The sequence below is a fragment of the Euleptes europaea genome, chromosome 19 (assembly GCF_029931775.1).
Source record: "Euleptes europaea isolate rEulEur1 chromosome 19, rEulEur1.hap1, whole genome shotgun sequence".
Classification (NCBI taxonomy): domain Eukaryota; kingdom Metazoa; phylum Chordata; class Lepidosauria; order Squamata; family Sphaerodactylidae; genus Euleptes; species Euleptes europaea.
The window spans coordinates 29705518-29727109 of record NC_079330.1 but is presented as its reverse complement, the minus strand read 5'-3'; the positions used below and the strand labels follow the sequence as shown (position 1 = coordinate 29727109).

The window sequence follows — 21592 nt, the reverse complement described above, 5'->3', positions numbered from 1 at the left end:
TATTGTAAGCCACTTTGGGGAGAAAAGAGGGCCATAAATATTTACTTAAGCAAAACAAACCAACAGGACGCTTGAAACGATACAGATGGACCATTGGCCTGATGCAGCAGAATGTAGTAGAATGAGCCAGCGTGGTGTAGTGGTTAAGAGCGGTGGTTTGGAGCAGTGGACTCTGATCTGGAGAAACGGGTTTGATTCCCCACTCCGCCACATGACTGGTGGAGGCTAATCTGGTGAACTGGATTTGTTTCCCCACTCCTATACACGAAGCCAGCTGGGTGACCTTGGGCAAGTTACAGTTCTATTAAGAGCTCTCTCCAGCCCCACCTACCTCACAGGGTGTCTGTTGTGGGGAGGGGAAGGGAAGGTGATTGTAAGCCGGCTTGAGTCTCCCTTAAGTGGTAGAGAAAGTCGGCATGTTAAAACCAACTCTTCTTCTTATGTTCTGAATGCCATTCTCTGTGTATATATAGGCTATCTTCAAATAATGCTTAAACTGAACAACTGCCTTAAAAATGTTTTTCCAGGCTGGTGGTAATGGGGAGCAGAATACAGGACACAATCCAGTCAAACTTCAGCATTTTCAAGTCTTACTGATACTTGATGCATTTGCCACTAAAATCAGTGAAAAGTGCTGTATATTGCCCATGCAGTCTTAAACTAAGGGGAATTAACAGGACTACCAAGATAACTTTCACAGACAGTGGAAAGATGTTTTCCGTTCTGTGTTTGATAATGAGTAAGAAATTCTGATTCTAGTAGTTGGTTACACATGTTTTTATACACTGGAGAGAGATTGATGAGGTAATGCTAGAGGCAACATTTTGAGAAAGAAAATAAAGTCAAAAGATACTAGGACATTCCAAAAAATCTTCTCGTCTCCCGAGAACATTTTTGAACCCTGACATCAACTGTCTAATAAAGTTCTGAAACCAATGGAGGTTTTGCAAAGACACGAAGAGAAGTTGGGAGGGAGGGGGGGAAAACCTTTTGAAAAGCTGATGAATACTTGCGGGGGTAATACGAGTAATTTTGGTCCAAAGCATTATGTTTTTCAGAACGCAACTTGCTCAGCAGAAGTCAGCTCTGTTCAAAAGTAGCAAGCAAACTGCCTAAATGGTCATTAAAAGATGGGGATGAATTGACTTTAAAAAACACCAACAACAAAGATTCATTTTGCAGCTCCGGAAGTTATAAAAACCAGATTTGTTCCAACACCGAAGCATTCAAGAATGTTACTTCAGTCATTCCGACATTGTATATGACTACCCATGTCAAGTTTACATACTTTAACAGTAATTATTTCCAGACATTCCAAGCCTCAAAATGTATCCTTGAGACAAATTTTCCCCTCCAGAAGTGTAAACTAAGGATATTAGCTTGATTAATCTATACCTTGGGGGGGGGGGGGAAACCACATTGTTCAGGGTTAAGTGTATAGGACTGTTTGTACCCTGTTTAAAAAAAAAACACCAGAATTTTGTACTATGGAAAATCTTGTACAACCAAAAGGTGAAATGTTCAGAAAAACTAGAAAAACCTTCAATGTGCTTTTATCCCATCCTTCTTCCTAGGAACTCAGAGAGGCATCTGTGGTTCTCCATCCTCCATTTTATCACAACAACCCTATAAGGTAGCTCAGGCTGAGAGTGTATGACTGGTCCGAGGTCATCCACTAAAATTCATGACACAAACTGTCTCGATTTATGTCACTGACCCATCTCTGGCTGGCCAGGGGGAGGAATGGCAGCATACCAACATCTTACCCTTGGACAAAGGAAATTTTATTCAGTGCACATCCCCCTTCTGGCTCCTGAGATTTCACGAGACGTGAGCCACCACATTTCCAAGCTTACCTTGGCTAACAGCGCACTTTTTTTGCTTTTAAAGACAGAAGTAGAGATGCTGTTTTGCCCAGTACCAGATACTCAGAGACTCAGATGTTCTAAGGCAGTGGTTCCCAAACTGTGCTCCACAGAGCACTTGGTGCTCTGCGAAACATCTCCTAGTGCTCCGTGTAGAGATTGCAAAGAAAAATACTACTGTCATTTGGTTTAGTATATACGGTAGGTGCTATGTGAAAATTAGTGCTTGGTCACGAATTTCCCTCCTGAAAAGTGCTCCATGACTCAAAAGGTTTGGGAACCGCTGTTCTAAGGTATCTCCGATTACTGAAAACCAAACCCCATCTCTTTTAGAAAGGTGGGGGGCAAAGAAAGAAAAAAACAAGAGTCCTTCAACAGGCATTTCACTATGACAGTTACAGTGAGAGCCCACAGTTGCCACACGGCAACTCATACCAGTTTACGGACAGAAGATGGAGCCGATTTCACCTGCCCTGGTGATGCTTCCCACCTCCTCTTCGATTCCGACACCGTCTTATCTCTATTCAAGCCTTAAGAGGAAAGGATTGGCGTGGGTGGAGCTAGCCTGAGGAGGAGAACCTGAACGACTCCCATCCTGAAGGTTGCCCCAGGCTGTGGACATCCTTTAGGACAGCAGATAGGTTGAGCCACAGGCTGCGATCCACCACAAATGTCTCTTGCCCAACCCCAAATGAAAGGGACATCTACGGAAGAGCAGTGCAATTCATGTCATAGGGGTTTGCACGGGAGATCTTTGCTGTGGTACAGATCTGCCTGCCTGCTCCTCTCTACTGCATTTAACTGTACCTGCTGTCCAAGGAAGGCACATAGAAAACTGCTTGTGGGTTTGGTTTTAAAAAATATAGAAAAAATGTAGCTCCCGCTCCAGTCTTCATTGTGTCACAAAAGTGAGACACGCTGATTTTGTTAACTTGGGGGCTCTGGGAAGAACTTCATGTGATCCCAAGTCAATTCGTCGGACTTGGGGATCACCCAGACCTCCCAACTTATTTTTAATTCATATAGTATTTTATGTTGCAGATCGGCGTCACATCCTGTTGCTTCCTGTTCATTTGCAAGTGGACATTCCAGTTACTGATTTTGCAGACCATTGTTTCCTTCTTGGTGGGGGTTAAGATATGCAGATGACATGGGCCCAGATATTATATTAATATTAATATAGGAGCTACATGTTTATTACCTACACCTTGGCTTTATTTCCCTGCTCACGATAAATTCTTAGCTTTTAAAAACAAGTCTGAATCACTTACTAACACTCATTTGGGAAGGGAAGGGGGAATAATTGCTTCTCCTCTCTGAAACGGGAATGGTTTAGCCATGAAAAGGGAGGAAGGTTTTCTAATGAAACAACACCCTGGCAACAGACAGACTCGTCATTTTGCTGATGGCGGCTCTTTGGGCATTTTGTAATGTATTCCACATTCTAGAAGCGAGTCACTTCGGCACAGGGGAATGTTTCCCAGCCAGACACTATGTACATCTAAGCACTGACTATTCATTTATTTGGTGAACTTAAGCCAACCGCTCATGCTCGCAGCCATCTGGCTAGCCGTGCCATGGGACCACAACAAGGATCCCATTCAGCGGCACGGCAACTGCCAAATGGAGGCAACAACCTTGCATAAGTTGTTGGAGGGACAGTCGTTAGTTTAGGGAGCTTTAAAAGGGCATTCGACAGACCCATGGAAGAAGATGGGTCCTATCAACTGTAATGATGGCTAAATGAAACCTCAATGTTTAGAGGCAGTATACCCCTGAATTCCCAGTTGCTGGGGGCGGAGAGCAATGGAAGGAAGATGGGTCCTACCATTCAACTGTAATGATGGCTAAATGAAACCTCAATGTTTAGAGGCAGTATACCCCTGAATTCCCAGTTGCTGGGGGTGGAGAGCAACGGAAGGAGGCTCTGGCCTCTAGACCTCTGCTTGTTCATTCTGAGGGCATCTGGTTGGCTAGCAGTGGACACAGGATACTGGGTTGACATAGATGGACCCCTGGACTGATCCAGAAGGGCTAATGTTTTAGTGCATTTCACCTGAAAGTATATTAGGAGAAGGTAGTGAGGAATCTGGAGTTGTGCTACCAAAGGCGGAAGGAACTTTATGTGGTGATGTGGAGTCTATCAGTGAGCAATTTGTATGCTCTCTATTTTTAATATGGGACCATGTTTGCATTCATTTTTATTAAGTGCTGCTTCACCGTGTGCATTATATCCACCACGGTAGCCTTTTCATTCAAAGATTACTTATTCCCAAGTTAACTGGAGAGCCAGCATGGTGTAGTGTTTAAAGTGCTGGAACTAGGCTCTGGGAAACTCAGGTTCGAATCCCCACTCTGCCATGGAAGCTAGCTGGGCAACCTTGGGCTAGTTATCAATTCTCAGACTAAGCCACCTCACAAGGTTGTTGTAAGACTAAACTGGAGGAGAGTTGAATAATCGGCCTCCTATCTTCTCCTACCCTTTCGGTTACTACTTAAATGTACCTCTCCATTTTAAAATGCAGAGCAGCATACTGCTGCAAACAATGCAAGGGCGTAAAACACGCTGGGGCACAGGGCTCGACTTCCCTAGTATCTTGGCTTTCTTTCTCATATGGTTCTTATGACGCCCCATGACGTTCTCTATGATGAGCAGAATCAAAGACAACCTTTCAAATGACTAAATTCAGAATTTCACAATTACACAGAGCAAATTATGCATTCAAATTAACGTCACAGGACACAGGTTTGGGGTGTGCGTGTTTTTTTAAAGCCCTGACCAACCCCCCCCCCACATACACACTTTTCCCCTTCCTTGACGATAAACTCTCTGGCCCGGGGTGGTCCTGACCTGCACAACCGCCTCCCCAATGCCCGGCACTGTAAATCATTGGCATTAAACAAATGTTTATAGCAATATTTCATGGCTTAACAGAAGCAGCTATAGAATTACTCACCCAATTAGAGATACCATCTGTTCCACTATATGTTTGCTGAACGTTATAATCACAAAAAGTTTCTGTAAGGAAGGAAAACATCAGTCAGACGCTGTTCGAAAGGGGAAACGGGGACAATACAGTACCGCAACCTGTGTCCCCTGTGCAATTAATCAGCCTCTTGTGTGTGTGTGTGTGTTTTCATCATCACTGTAAATCCCAACTTCTATGGAATTTTTAGGCAGCAAACAGGATTCCCAGGGGGTCTCCCCTCCAGGCCACCGACCAGGCCCAGCCCTTCCGACTTCAGCAAGGCTGCTGCATCGTGAGCCCAGAGCCTTTGCCCTGGGACCCGTGACTTCCCTTCCAATTCCAGGGCCAAACTAGGCATTTAACTAAAACACACACCTGCTGTTGAAAATGGAAGTTGCGTGTAGATTACAGCTGCAAGAACAGTTTTGGCATCAACTTGGAAACAAGAAGAAATCCCAGAACTGGGAAAATGGCAAGACAAAATGGCAGAATACGCGGTGACGTCAAAATTATCTAATCTAGTGAAAGGCAGATCGATGGAAGAATTTCAGAAGAACTGGGCATTTTATTTTGATTATGTAAAACTTGAACTATAGCTAAGTAAAGAGGGGTCGAGGAATATTTGTGCTTAATAGAAAACTAGAACAGCAATATTAAGATATTAATCGCAATGGATATATGATATAGCATAATATGGTATGGTAAATAGAGATTATAAACTAAGTAAAGATTAAATGCAACGGAAGAAATGACTAACACTATTGTTATAAGTTTAGGATAAAGCAGTGTATTGATAGACAGTTGAATAGGGTTTTGCTTTCTTTCTTTCTTGTAAGCCTGAATCGATAAATTTAAAATGAATCCCCTGGAGCTTGACTATATCGTATGCATGGGAATGATTGAGTTTGTTATATGTGTTATTTTTTTCTTTTTGAAATTTTTAATTAAAACATTATTTTAAAAAAGGGAAGCTGCGTGTCCAAGCACTCTCCTGTCCTTCTGTAACATCTAATAGGACAGCCTGTGAGGTTGCAAAGGGCCGGGCAAAGGCACAACACTGATGCTGGCAAGGGATAAGATCTACTAGACTAGGGGTCCCCAACCTTTTTCAGCCTGCAGGCACCTGGGGAATTTTGACACAGGAGGGGGGTGGGCACAACAAAATGGCTGCCAAAAGAGGTGGTGGGCGCAGCCACACATGAACACATGAAGCTGCCTTATACTGAACCAGACCCTTGTTCCATCAAAGTCAGCATTGTCTACTCAGACCGGCAGTGGCTCTCCAGGGTCTCAGGCGGGGGTCTTTCACATCACCTACTTGCCTGGTCCCTTTAACTGGAGATGCCAGGGATTGAACCTGGGACTTTCAGCAAAATGTCAGGGAGTGAGGTGTAGCTCTCACAGTAACTCTTCCACACTTAAGGCAGAAGATCTGCTTAATAGGATAACTCTTCATGGGCACCAGGAAAGGTGTTGGGGGCACCATGTTGAGCACCCTTGTACCAGATATTATGAGGGGACTGAGGGAAGCTAGACACATGGATGCTACTTCCAACAGCAGCTGTACCCATGAAGCATAACACCACACACTGGCCTTTTATTCCACCCAAACCAATGATTAAAAAGTTATTCCATTATTTAAAAAAAAACACACACTCTCTATTTCATAATGGTTTCCATCTTCTCTTCAGGGTAGGTTCCAAGCATTTATGAAATCTCAAACCAGTGGTTACCAGAAGACAGAAGATCACTTAAGAACATCAATCACTTTAAGGGGAGGGGCACCATGGCACACATAAGAACATAAGAAAGGCCATGCTGGATGAGACCAAGGACCATCAAGTCCAGCAGTCTGTTCACACAGTGGCCAACCAGGTGCCTCTAGGAAGCCCACAAAGAAGACAACAGCAGCATCCTGCCTGTGTTCCACAGCACCTAATATAATAGGCATGCTTGTCTGATCCTGGAGAGAATAGGTATGCATCATGAGTATCCATTTTTACTAATAGCCATAAATACCCCTCTCCTCCATGAGCATGTCCACTCCCCTCTGAAAGCCTTCCAAGTTGGCAGCCAGTTCCACCATTTAACTATGCTGGCACAGTTCCACAATTTAACAGAAAGCTGGCATGACAAGGACTCGGGTAGAGCCCCTTCTCTGCCACCCAGATTTCTAAGCAGAGGGCGCTTCAAAAATGGAGGGGGCATGCAAATAAGTGGCGGTATAAAACAGCACCGATCAGGCACGGAGTTTTGACTCCCGATGAAGCTGTTCTTCCAGAGATCCCCCTAAACTTGGGTAACCAAGTTTTGATTTTTGGTGCTTAAATCCCCATTTCCTGCTTTTTTAAGAAGCAGCACAGCTCAAGCAACAGGAGAAAAACATGTAAAAAAAATGGAAAATAGTGTTCCAGTGACAGATATGACCACAAGAAGATTAGCTCCCATTAATCAAGGTTGAGCAACTCCGTGGCTTGGGTCTCCCCCCACCCCCAGTGTTTCCATTACTTATTATGGGATAAACGGACGCATGAACTCTAACCTGGATGCAACTGCTAGGGACAGCGAGGGCCATAAAGCGTGAGGGGCATGGCTCAGAGGCCAGCCGTGAACAAGATACACACAGAGGACAAACCAAACAAGCTCAAATTTTTGTCGGGTCTACCCCGGGAATCTCCTGTTCGAGAACTTCAGGAAAGAAAGAACCCCGCCAGATTGATTTTTTTCCTCCTAAAAAAATCTTTCAAAAAAAGAGAGGAAAAAAAGAAAAACTTTCTAAAAAGATATACATGAAGTAAAGACAAAAATGTAACAGTGGTGGCAGATCGACACACCAAGTTTTTATAAACAATTTCCAAATATCTAAAAATAAGCCCATGTGTAATTGCTGTCTACATGTCATACATTCAAATATTGATAGAGTTCTAAGGTTCTCAATCCATTGATTAATCGGAGGTGGGCTTTTATCTTTCCAATGTTTTAATACAGACGGAGTTTTTCCTACCATGGCGGCACTGTGACAGGAAGAGAGAGACGTTTTGTGAAATTCTAATCTTCCAGACAACTCTTGTGCGTGGAAAAACAGTCTGCCCTATGCTTATGTTTTGTTCAGAGGACACTTCTGTTTCAAGTTTCCATAATTCCTTGTCCTATTATATTGCTTATTAGATGTGACATCCTATCGACTGCATTGATTTACATTCTGCGATCCGATCTGAGTCTCAGTGAGAAAGGCAGACTACACGTAAATTAAATAAATACAGACCAGCTTCTAGGACTTTCCTCTGGGCTTGAAGAAACGTGGTTGAGAAACGGTGCAGGGCATTCCCTGCTGTGGTACTTGATTGAGGGACTCCCTGCCTATACTGATTTGCCCAAAGTAGAGGCTGCTGAATTTTTGCCTACTTCCCCCTTTTCCCAAATCTAATATTTATCTAACAGTTTCTTCTTTTATTGTTGTTGATACTGATGATAAAATGCCCTTCTTTTTTTAAGGATGATAATGATACATGATGAATGGTCTTTTTATGTTTTTAAAATAACAACAATAATAATTTAGACTGTTGTTGTTGTTGTTGTTGTTGTTGTTGTTAAACTTGTATCCCGTCCTCCCCAGCAAAAAGCCGGGCTCAGGGCGGCTCACACATTCTTAAAGCACAATACAATAAAATCACAATAAATCATATTAAAACAATGCTCATAAATAGACTGGCCCCACAAACCCATAAAAATATCAAAATATTGAAACATATGGCACACTTATTGCGGCATAGAGGCCACAGCAGGACTTGCAGCATTGATGGAAAAGACCGTAGCTGACCTCAACCACAGGCCTAGTGGAATAGCTCCGTCTTGCAGGCCCTACGGAATTCCTGATGGTCACACAGGACCCTGGTCTCATTAGAGAGACTATTCCACTAGACATGGCCAGGGCATACTCTCTGGTATTATTGGTTGCGTTTAACTATTTTACTGTTTTACTGGATCGCTGGAAGCTGCCTCAGGAGCCTGTACACTATATAAATGCAGAAAAAGCTCTTCTCAAGCAAGTGAGGATGAAAGGGGGGGGGGGAGAATGCATGTGCCAAGGTGGCACCAGGTAATGTCCAGATGCTAGACAAGTGTGCATCTAACTATCCTATCCCCCAGTCACACCTCTTTCTCTCTCCAGGAAAAGTTGCCTGTAAATGTAGGTGCATTGCCAAGATTTCTGACAGTAAACTGGCTGGCCCCTGTGCGGATGCTGAAAGCTCCAGATCAGGATGCCCTCAAATAAGAGGGGGAGGCGGCATGGTCTAGCCCTATCTCATCAGATCTCGGAAGCTAGGCAGGGTTGGTACTTGGATGGGAGACCACCAAGGAAGACTCTGCAGAGGAAACCACCTCTGCTCTCACTTGCCTTGAAAGCCCCTTGCTGGGCTTGCCAAAAGTTGATTGGGACTGCACTTACATACATATTTTACATACTTGGGGGACTCCCCAGGTATGGAGAAAAATTGGGTTTTCTAAATTGACTAGAAGAGTATGTGTGTGTGTGGGGGGGGTAGAAGAAGAAGAGTTGGTTTTTATATGCCGACTTTCTCTACCACTTAAGGAAGAATCAAACCGGCTTACAATCACCTTCCCTTCCCCTCCCCACAACAGACACCCTGTGAGGTAGGTGGGGCTGAGAGAGTGTGACTAGCCCAAGGTCACCCAGCTGGCTTCATGTGTAGGAGTGGGGAGAGCAGCTGAGAGTCAGGTAAAGAGGAAAAGGCAGGGAGGGAGGAGAAATCAGCCTCCCCAAACCCCTAATGCCGAGTCATGCAAGAGATTCTTAGGACTGCCCTGCTCCGTCCTTCCTCTGCACTTCCTGCTTGCTGACAAATCATAGCTTGCCGTTTTTTCCAAGATGTGCAAAGTATGGTGTGAAGTTCCCTGCTAGATCACACCTGCAAATCTCAATCTGTATTTGGAGGGGAGGTGCAAACCATGTTTTCCTGACGTACAGGAAATATAGGAAGGGGAAAGGGGAGGAACGTGCACACAAGCAAGAGGTTTGCTCACATAACACCAAACCATGGCTTGGTATTTCAACTGATCTGACCATCAGAAGAACATGCCCCGTATAAAACAGCGGTGGTTTGTCTACTAAATGGATTAAAGACCTTGTAATCCATTTAAAAAGTGTCCCCGATTAGTAAGGCAGATTTCTTTATAGCGCTTCAAATAAATACTTAGAAACCCATGGGTAGCAGGCTCCTTCTTAAAAGAAGCATTCTTCCTCTTCTCTCATACGGATCAGAATGCCTCTTCGAGTAAGGCAAACAAAGAATGCTTTCCTTTATCTGACCCAGCGCATTCAAATGCAGATGTGTGATTAAAACCCATCAGAAAACCCAGAGAAGAGGAAGACTGTTTAAACTTTTTTGTGGGGCACATTATAAGGCCAATTAAATGCAACAGTAAAACGGACTACTGTGACGGGGCCAGTGGCTTCCTGTCTGGGATCGAGGGCAGGGGATTTCATTGTAAATCATGTGCAACCACTACATTTCCTAAACTTCTCAACGACTGTAGGTAAGAAATACAGAGGCACACATGATGCAAAATAGGGGGGGGGGAGTTCAGGATTTTGCGCCACAATGTGCTTGAATTAAGACATGCAAAATGTAGGTCCAGTTTGTTTATGTGGGGGTTGGACGGGATGACACTTGCATTTATGACACAGAAGAGATTTACCCAGTATTTTTGGGTGTGGGGGGATGTGGTTGGTTTGGTTTTCTTTGCTTAAACCACATGTGGGCATTCATTATAAATGACAGCCTTCTTTTTAAAAAAAAGCAGCTGCAGAACAGCACGTCCTCCAAGGTTTATCTCACCAGACCAGTGATTATCCTCAGAGAACCCTTCGTACTTCTAGCAAACCACTACGGAATCGCTGTGTGCCACAGAGCATTCCAGAGGAAAACCCTGGAGTCACGCTCGCCGAGCCAAGCTAGGGGTGACGCTTTCCCACGAGTCAGGCCTGGGTTCCCCTGCAAACGGATTCTTGTACTCTTGGTAAGATGGCAGCTGCTACTCCCAAGCACGCCAGGGGCCCATTTGGGATTGGGACCTCTGTGTGTGTGTGGGGGGGAGGAGCTTCAGCCTCCCCCTTGGTACCATTTGTCATCTGGGGAAAACCGAGCGAGGGGGAAAGCACAGGCCCTCCCCCACAGTCCAAATCCAAAAAGGGGTACCTGCGGCGCTTGTGAAGAGCAGCTACTACCCAGCTGTACGGGAGTTGGCTCAAAGAGAACCCAGACCAGACTCGTGGGGGGGGGGGGAGGAAATGTCACAACTAAGTTTGGCCCTTAGATCACAACAGGGATCTCAGGTGAACTGGACCTGTACCCTACAACACGTCCTAGAAGATTGCTAACATATGAAGTTGACTGATGTAGAGTCAGACCCATGGTCCACTGAGCTCAGTATTGTCCAATGACCTTCAGAGAGCAAAGCACATGGTCCAGGTCTGAGTCACAGTTCCTTCCCTAAAAATTAAGTGCGCCTGGTTCTCTATTCTTTGTATGAACCTGCATCACACTGCGTCAGATTTTCAGTCCGTCTAGTTCTGTACTGTCTACTCTGACAGTCAGTGACTCTCCAGGGTCTCTGGGAAAGAAAGGTCCTTCGCAACACATACTCATGGACAGCCTCTCATCGGAGATGCCAGGGATTTAACATCTGGGATCTTCTGCTTGCAAAGCATGTCCTCTACCACTGAACCACAGCAAAATGGGCAACTTATTAGTTATTAATATGCTCCTAATAGAAGACCCTTTGATGAGCATCCCTTGATGAAAGTCCAGGGTTTGGAAGAATAAATTTTAAAAACCACCCATTATTGAAGCAATTAAAAAATTTTTTTGCCAGAATTTGTAAAAATGTTTCTAGTTGGGTTTCCTTCTCCACATGCATCGCTATAACTCCATGTGCCTTCGAGCTGGCATTAGTCAACATGCAGCTCGATCATCCCCTTCCAGTGAAGGGAGGAGATGGCATCTGGGGACTACGTAAGCTCTTTTGACATCAGGAAATGTTATATATTCCCTCACTTATTCTAGGCTGCAAATTGACATCAAGCACAAACTTAACCGGGCAGTGTCAGCACTGGACACGAACACAGCTTGTTTGCCATGGTCAAGAGCCAGCGTGGTGTAGTGGTTAAGAGTGGCAGACTCTAATCTGGAGAACTGGGTTTGATTCCCCGCTCATCCACATGAGCAACGGACACTTATCTGGAGAACTGGGTTTGATTCCTCACTCCTTCACATGAGTAGTGGACTCGAATCTGGAGAACCAGGTTTGATACCCTGCTCCTCTACATGAAGCCTGCTTGGTGACCTTGGGCATCACAGTTCTCTCTGAACTCTCTCAGCCCCACCTACGTCACAATATTTCTGTTGTGGGGAAAAGAAGGGAAGGTGATTGTAAGCCGCTTTGAGAATCCTTAAAGGTAGAAAAAAGCGGGGTATAAAAACCAACTCTTCATCTTCTTCAAATATGCCCTTTGCTCCTGTCTCCTCCTCTGGCACAGTGTCGGATTTACGTATAAGCTAAACAAGCTATAGCTTAGGGGCCCACTCTCTTGGGCGCCCCCAAAAATATAAGATAAAAAACAAATAAAATAAAACCTACACACAGCAACAGTGTTTTGTGTTGTGTAGGCTCCTATGATATATTCAACACAAAAAACAGCGACAATTTGTTGTTGACAAAGGACAGCTGGACATATAAAGGGCCCCATTACCTTCAGTAGCTTAGGGCCTCATCAAACCTAAATCCGGCCCTGCTCTGGCACGTGGAGATTGAACACTTCCTAGTTTGTTCAAGCTCCAATTTGCCAAGGCGCCTGTATTTGGACGTCACAGCTAACTGGCATTCTATCAAATAAAACGAGGATGCGTTCACACAAGCAATGCATGCAAGAGGAGGTGGGAGGAGTAAGGAGAAGACGCAAACAATCTGCGTTCATGTACAAAGGCAGCAACCGTTTGTGTAATGAGAACTTGCTTTCTACTCTCAAACATTTCCTCTTTTCTTTGAGCAGGGACAGGTTTTTGTTTGCTTTTAAAAATTCCCTGTGAAGCATTTATAGTTTATTTTAAACGCCACACAAATAACCACCCTCAGCAGAGCTTCGAGCGCAATGGAGATTTCCTGCCTCCTTCCAGTCGCTGCCCCCCTGAGTCCTCCTAAAAGCTGTCCCCAAGTGGCAAAGGATCCTCTAGGGTGGCAGACAATAGCACATGGAGGGCTGCAGCTGGCAGGGGGGTGGTGGGATTGGAGACACCTGGCGATAATAATTCAATAGCGCTCTCCTTGTCTAACACTCAGGGGCTGGCCACTGCATGGTGCTGGCCAAACCCACAAAACAAAGGTCAACCACAGCTGCTCTGTATGGCTCTCAAACTGTTTTTAAAAAAAGAGCTGGGGCCTCCAAACACTTACACACAAAATTGTTAAAAACGACCAACTGAGTAGCGTTTTTTGGTTGAGGCAGCCAGCACAGAGATGCAACAAGCCGGAAGAGGAAGAAGAAGAAGAGTTGGTTTTTATATGCCGACTTTCTCTACCACTTAAGATAGAATCAAATCGGCTTACAATCACCTTCCCTTCCCCTCCCTACAATAGAAACCCTGTGAGGTAGGTGGGGCTGAGTGTGGCTAGCCCAAGGTCACCCAGCTGGCTTCGTGTGTCGGAGTGGGGAAACAAATCCAGTTCACCAGATTAGCCTCCGCCGCTCATGTGGAGGAGTGGGGAATGAAACCCGGTTCTCCAGATCAGAGTCCACTGCTCCAAACCACTACACCCCGCTGTCTTTCTAGGAGGGATGGCTAGAAATGGCTGGGAGCCCTCCACGTAACCCGTTTTTAATACTGCTGATCTAATGCATTCAGTGCCCTGACCTGGGTGGCCCAGCCTCGCCCGACCTCATCAGCTCTTGGAAGTGAAGTCGGCCCTGCTTAGGACTTGGATGGAAGACAGTGAAGGATTCCCCAGGGTTGCTATGCAGAGGCAGGCAACTGCAAACAGACTGTGAATATCTCGCGCTTTGGAAAACCTATGGGGTCACAGTAAGTCACCTGTGACTTGTCGGCACTTTCCACCCCCAGTGCCGTAAATACACGGTGCTTTGTAGAGGAAATGTGACAGTAAACTCCTTGGGGCAGGGGTCTACCTGTAAACCTAGACAAGGGAAGCAAAAAAAAAAAAAAAAAGATAGGAGGGAAGTGGAGAAAAGGGTAAGTAGGGGAAGGATGTATGTTCATTCCAGTCACAAGAGCTTAGAAGTTAAGAGGTAGTGTTAGAGCAGGGGTGTCAAGCATACGGCCCGCAGGCCAGATCTGGCCCTTTGACAGCTCTTATCTGGCCCGCGAGCCAGCCGCCACCCCACTCTCAATTTGGGCTGGCGAGGCATGGCCTGGCCCGACCAAATGACATTTATGTCGTATCTGGCCCTCATAACAAATGAGGGTTCCGGGTAAAGGTGTTTTTGCTATACTTTGTGGAATTAGTGGCAGTCTTCGTTGTTGTATATTATATTATGCTGTTTCATCGCACTGTTTTCTGATTTTACAATCCGGATGTATTACATTGTTGACTGTATGTAACATAACGGTTTGCTGCATTGTTCTGCAGTCTTGTAACCCTGTTTTATCATCTACTGTGTTTAGTGCACCGTTCTCTAATTCTGTTGGGTGTAAGCATTATACTGCTCTTAGTGAGTGGCTTTGGTTATAATCCCCCCTTGAGTTGCAACAACAAAAGCAGACTACCTACAGATGAAGCAAGCAAATACGTGAACTATAATTTTACCCCCTACTGAAGGATGCAACATGAGATGTGTAAAATTTTGATATTTTCTTAATAAATATAACCCCCTATTTTAACTGGGCTAATTGCTATATGTGCCCTTACCTGGATCGCCCAGGCTAGCCTGATCTCATCAGATCTCAGAAGCTAACCAGGGTCAGCCCTGATTAGTACTTGGATGGGAGACCACCAAGGAAATCCAGGGCTGCTCCGCAGAGGCAGGCAATGGCAAACCACCTAAGTTTACCTCTTTGCCTTGAAAACTCTACAGGGTCACCGTAAGTCAGCTGTGACTTGACGGCACTACACACACACACACACACACACACACACAGAGCACACCCCTTTTTCTTTTGGGATTTCTGGCAGTTTCCTTTATTGTGTTTTTTGTACTATTAATAAAATGTTTAAAAGAGGTGAAAACTACAGTACTAGGGCAGCATGAAGATTAACAGTATTACTGTGGCACGAGCTTGCGGGGACTGCAACCCACTTTGCCAGGCAAAACTGGCATCCGACTGTTCTACTTCTGTAGGGCTTGTGAGACATAATCAAGACTGACTTGCATCTGACAGAGTCCGCAAAAGCTTCTGCCCCAGGACATCTTTTGGGTCTTCAAAGCACAACGTCCTCTGCTGATCTAGGTGCAATGAGCCAACGTGCCAATGTGGTGTCGTGGTTAAGAGTGGTTGGTTTCCCTACTCCTCCACATGAAGCCTGCTGGGTGACCTTGGGCCAGTCACGGTTCTCTCCTAACTTTCTCAGTCCCTCCTACCTCACAAAGTGTCTGTTATGGGGGGGGGAGAGGTGATTCTAAGCCACTTTGGGACTCCTTGGGTAGTGAAAAGCAAGGTATAAAAACCAACTCTTCTTCTCTGGGACTGGCACATAGTGTTTCCTTTGGTGATTGCTTCAAAACTTGTCATAAGCTGTCTTGTGTTCATACAGAAGAAGATAATTTTTTGGGTAAAAAGGACTTGCTTTATTTAATTATAGTTCATGTAACAGGGAATTCCACTCTCTGGTCTTTTATAGTGAGTAAAAGCTATCATCAGAGCACTACAGAGTACACAAGTATGTTACCAAAAAAAGGTACATTCATTATGACTATGTGGCATCTTTTCCGTTTGGAAAATCACAGACATGACCCAGGTACAGTTTCCTGAACAGCATTAAGCTATGAACAGTTTGAACACTAATTTCAGTTACATTTTCTTGTAGCCCGCCTGTTACAATTTAATTTGGAGGGGCGGGGAGTGCTCCCCAGGCTGCCGCTCACATAAAAGTGGGAAAGAATTTACATCAATGTTACGCATTCACGGCCTTCTCTTTGGCCTTGCAGCGATGGGGACCACAGGATGGATCATTTGTTTGTAGTTGCACTGCCAGTTTAAGATTTACATCGCCTCTCCCTCCCTGGTTCACACATGTACACTATCTTGCAGGCATTTATTTATTTATTTGGTTATTCATAGTCCTCTTTTCTCCCCGATAATCTAGGCAGATTATGTAGCGTAAATCAAGTACAATCAACCACATGGGGCATCCAAGGAACAGTGCAAAAAGGTTTCGACTACATAAATCTGATAACAAATAGATTTCTAAGACAAGCTTTTAAACACGATACGTTAAGTGGTGTAGAATCTACCTAGCCTGGGGAATACTTACAGCAATAGGCAGGAATACAACAGTGTAAACCACTGGCCCTATCCCTCTACCAATACAGCTGCCTGACCATTTATACTTTTTCTCTCTCCAAGGCCTGCTTCACACCAGCAGAAGGAAGAAGCGGTAGGGAGATGGCAAAACATAATACTCTGCCTCATCAGACCGCTGGTGAATGGTCCCATTGTGGAACGGTTCCCTGGGTTATAAACTCCCCGTGCAGCAAGCAAAGAGAGGAGGGAGACCCTCCTTGCTGGGTTTATTTCTATTTGCATGGAACATGTTCTTCTTCTTCACCTTTTACTGAGCTGCTGCAAGTTTCTCTTGGCAAGGGCCAGTCGGGAAGATGACCAGCCATCCAAAGGATGAGGCGGGAAGAGAATCTCCCATTCCCAGTGCCTTGTACATTGTTGGGTCCTGTTGGAGATTCTGCACACTGGGAAATGTAGTTCTCAGTCTGACTACCATTTTAACACCAGGGACCTCAGTAAACAGCAATTGCCAGGAAAAAAAATTATTTACCCAGAAAAGAAGTACTGGGTGGAGCTACATGCCTGGGTGGAGTTGCAAAAGGGAAGGAAAACATATGGAGAAATGGCCAGTGTTTGAGCCAAAGAAAGGAAGTGTAATTACCTGGATGTGCATCTTGATTATTGCTTTTCCAATCAGGGTGGCACCAAAGAAAGTCCAGAAGGGTACCAGAAAGTGTCCGCATGTTATCCCTGCCAGATCAAAGAGAGGGTTTGGAATCTGAGAAGGGGGAGGAGGAGAGAAGAGATGCAAAATTCAGTAATGTGGTTAATCTAATAGTAAATCCTTTGAAAAAATATGTATGAAGTCTCCTTTCTTTAAAATTTTGTCTTATACCCAAGAATGGTGTATTTCAGCACATAATTTTTTAAAAAAATTGGGGAGGCTTCAGCTAGACAATGTCTCAGACAAACAACAGATCCTGCCTGATTCTCTCTCCTTATCCCTAGATTAGAAACAGCTAACAGACGTCTTCCATATGAAATGCAGAAAAACCACAGTCAGCCATTTTAAAGCAATATATCAAACATTCTCCCCCAGCAAGTGTTTTGGCACCATGACTCAGTCACTCCTGACTGTTCGCCCGTGAACTGTCTGAAACAAAGAGGGGGGGGGTGAAATCTATCTATCTATCTATCTATCTATCTATCTATCTATCTATCTATCTATCTATCTATCTATCTATCTATCTATCTCTATCTATCTATCTATCTATCTATCTATCTATCTAGACAGACAGACAGACAGACAGACAGACAGACAGACAGACAGACAGACAGACAGACAGACAGACAAAAAATCTGGTATTTATCACTGTTTGTACATGCCTAAAAAATAAAAAACGTCTTCCACCTTTAAGAAGCACAGACTTGGTTGTTGAAAATGGAAGAAGAAGAGGAGTTGGTTTTTATATGCCAACTTTCTCTACCACTTAAGGGAGACTCAAACCGGCTTACAATCACCTTCCCCTCCCTACAACAGACACCCTGTGAGGTAGGTGGGGCTGAGAGAGCTCTAAGAGAGCTGTGACTAGCCGAAGGTCACCCAGCTGGCTTGGTGTGTAGGAGTGGGGAAACAAATCCAGTTCACCAGATTAGCCTCTGCCACTCATGTGGAGGAGTAGGGAATCAAACCCGGTTCTCCAGATCAGACTCCACTGCTCCAAACCACTGCTCTTAGCCACTACACCACACTGGCTTTCACCACGCTGGCTAACCACTACACCACACTGGAAGTCTTTTATTGTTGGCTTCTTTGCCCTCTCTCACTTACATTTTTATCCAAGGAACTCAGGGTGGTACGCATGATTCTCCCACATCCATTTTATCCCCACAGACAGGGCTGAGCCCATGGGTTTTGGGTCACTCCAAGAGAAATCGTTTGTCTCACTTTTCCTGTGGACCTTCGCATCCTCTGCTCCTACTTCTCAAATTTCTCCCATCCCCCAAATCTGTATCAGTGATAGCAAACTGGACAATCTCAGGCGCAGTTTCGTATCTTAGCAAGCATGCTCAAAATCACCATTAACAACTATAATGCTTTTATGATGTTCATTAACGGTTGTCATGATTTAAAAAAAAAAAACCCTCAAATATCTTTTCTCGACTGCGCAAACTCTGTTAATTTTACCATCCCAGTAAATGTAAAAATCCCAGTAAATGATATTGCAGATTTTAACTAGCCAATTCCTAATAGCTGGTGGATTAGACACCAGTTCAGTGATAATACCTTAGTGGCAGTTAATAAATTGCTAACCAATTCACAATATGAGCAAGATCCGAGTGCAAGATCAACAAGATTTCCAGACAATGCATTCTTCTGGATTGAACAGAGACCTGGGATTCATGTCTCATTACTAATGCTAATTTCTCCACGCCCACTACCCCTCTGTATATCACACCTAATCCAATCACGCCTGCCAATGTCATTTATCTGCTATTGACATTTACGTGCTATTGCCATTGGGCATGTGAATTCACTCTACTTAAGGATAGATGGACTCACATTCTAGCTGTATCTGAAGAAGTGAACTGTGACTCAGGAAAGCTCATACCCTGCCTGAAATTTTGTTAGTCTTGGTGCTACTGGACTCTTCTAAGATTTCCAGGGTATAGGCTTTTGAGGGTCAAAGCTCCCTTCGTCTTGCTGTCTTTAAGGTACTACTGGACTCGAATCTTGCTCTTCTAGCGCAGACCATCACGGCTACCCACCTGAAACCAACTCCTAAATATGTTTGTGGCACTGTCACAAGCAGTAAAACTAATGGCTTCATAGATAAGGAAAAATGCACCCATATAATGAGGTTTTCCCAAAAATGAAAAAGGAAAGGGCTGCTGTGGATGTTCCTGTTGGGGCGGGGTGGTGGAATCTGGCCAGCAGAGCATTTGGGCCCCTCTTCTCCCAAACAGAGGACCTTATAATAACCAAGCGCACAGGAAGCCGCTCTGCAAGACAACGCCAACATGGTTATGAAGCCCAACTAGCTAGCGTGGTGTAGTGGTTAAGAGTGGTGGATTCTGATCTGGAGAAGCAGGTTTGATTCCCCACTCCTCCACGTGAGCGGTGGACTCTAATCTGGTGAACCAGGTTCTGTTCCCCACTCCTACACCTGAAGCCAGCTGGATGACCTTGGGCTAGTCACAGCTCTCTCCAAACTCTCTCAACCCTAAGGTGTCTGTTATGGGAAGAGAAAGGGAAGAAGATTGTAAGCCGGTTTGAACCTCCTTAAAGGTGGAGAAAATTGGGGTATCAAAACCAACTCTTCTTCTTCTTCAGCTATGTACATCAGAAAGTATCATGTCCTCCAGCAATACAAAAGTTGGCCACTACACTACCCCTGAGAGCCAACGTGGTGTAGTGTTTAAGAGCAGTGGTTTGGAGTGGTGGACTCTGATCTGGAGAACCGAGTTTGATTCCCCACTCCTCCACATGAGTGGTGGAGGCTAATCTGGTGAACTGGATTTATTTTCCCACTCCTACACATGAAGCCAGCTGGGTGACCTTGGGCTAGTCGCACTCTCTCAGCCCCAACTACTTCACAGGGTGTTTGTTGTGGGTAGGGAAAGGGAAAGTGATTGCAAGCCGGTTTGATTCTCCCATAAGTGGTAAAGGAAGTCGGCATATAAAAACCAACTCTTCTTCGGAGCCTCAGGACCATGACTACTGAAGATAGCTTTCAGATGCTTAATGAGTGGAAAATAAAAGTGTGTAATGGGGGCAACTGTTCATCTCATACACTGGTCACTACAGGTTTTAGGCCTACTTTACGTGCACCTGGGTAGCTCCTATTTTTATGTTTCTAGGGAAAATGTTACTTCCAACAGCATGGTTGAGCTTCCTCAAGCATTCACAATATCACAAAGTGATGCTCAGCCTGCCCTTTGGAGGTTTTGTGGATGGTTGGCTCTTAAGAAAAAATATTAATAGCAATACTACTACTCAGCATTAGTATTGCTTCTTCCAGTGTTCAAAGTTCTTCGCATACATTTATCGCAATCTTTACAACTGATAGGTCAGTATAATCATCTTCCATATTGCAGATGGGGGGGGGGCTTGTCATGGCCCACCCGTTGATTTAGTGGCAGGAGTTAGATTTGAACCAAGACCCTCCCTGATCCGAAACAGTTCCCTTAGCCTCTATGCCAGGGGTGTCAAACATGGCCCATGGGCCGGTTCCGGCTCCTTGAGAGCTCTCATCCAGCCCAAGAGCCAGCAACCCCACCCCCCAACCCCCTGTACTGATCAGGGCTGGCGAGGCATGACCCGGCCTGACCAGGTGACATTTATGTCATATCTGGCCCTTTAACTATTGAGTTTGACACCCCTGGTGTGGACAGAGCGCCCATCTTTTCTCTCTTTGGGGGCTTAAAGCAACCAAGGCAGGGCAGTTAGATTTGAGTCTAGTAGCACATTAGGGACCATTCAGGGTAAAAGCTTTTGAGAGTCAGAGCTCCCTTTGGCAGATACTGTAATGGGCAGGGTAGTGGGTTTTCAAATGGAGAAAATGGCACAAGGGGAATAAATTACGCCCCCTGCTCTATGCTGTACCACCTAGCGGAGAGATGTGTTCATCTGGACCAAGTCCAGGTTGCTGCGCTTGTCTTACAGACGTGGTCGGTCTCTTTTACGTTACGTAAACAAGCCAGGAAGGCCAATTCTGTCAATGTTAGGTTTTATTTTTCAGATGCTGCGAAGACATCGAGCTTAACAGAAAGCAGAGTCTGGCAGACATCCCTAAGCAAACTCCCGGCAATTTAGTTTAGTGTCTCTGTCAGCACCCTTCTGCGCAAACTACATGCTTCAGAAAAAGGAACACGGGCTCTGTTTTAATTCCCACACTTAAGAAAGCTGCTCCTGACACAGCAAGACGGAAGGGGTTTTATGTCACAGGCAGAAGCAAAAGTTTTTTTAAAAAAAATCTGCACCAAAAGCAAGCACTGACAAAGCATGTCTATTTAAACACAAATAAGCACCAAGGTGGAGGTGGAGGGGGTGGGGGGGAGGCAGGAGGCACAGCCAGATCCTCTCGCCCCCAGGATTTCCAGTTATCCATCGGCTCAAGTCAGATTATTCAGAGATGCCTCATGAGAGAGTGACTGTGAGGAGGTGAGTCAGACCCAGGGACCGCGTGCCAGCGAAGGCTTAGCTGAATTGAGCAACTGAGAAGAGCGAGACAAAGCAAAGCCGCACTGGGAACACAACGTGTTTTTTTGAAAGGGGAAA

The 21592-nt window shown here is 45.0% G+C and overlaps 1 protein-coding gene across 1 annotated transcript in view; it reads right to left on the bottom strand.

Annotated features, from left to right (window-relative positions):
- Nucleotides 1–21592, bottom strand: part of VMP1 (vacuole membrane protein 1) — a 117049-nt gene that overhangs the window by 19005 nt on the left and 76452 nt on the right. Inside the window, exons 8-9 of the mRNA XM_056865141.1 lie at nt 16973–17089; nt 4823–4884 (exon numbers count right to left, since the gene is read on the bottom strand). Coding sequence (XP_056721119.1) covers nt 4823–4884; nt 16973–17089 — 179 coding nt within the window. The remainder of the gene's footprint in view (nt 1–4822; nt 4885–16972; nt 17090–21592) is intronic.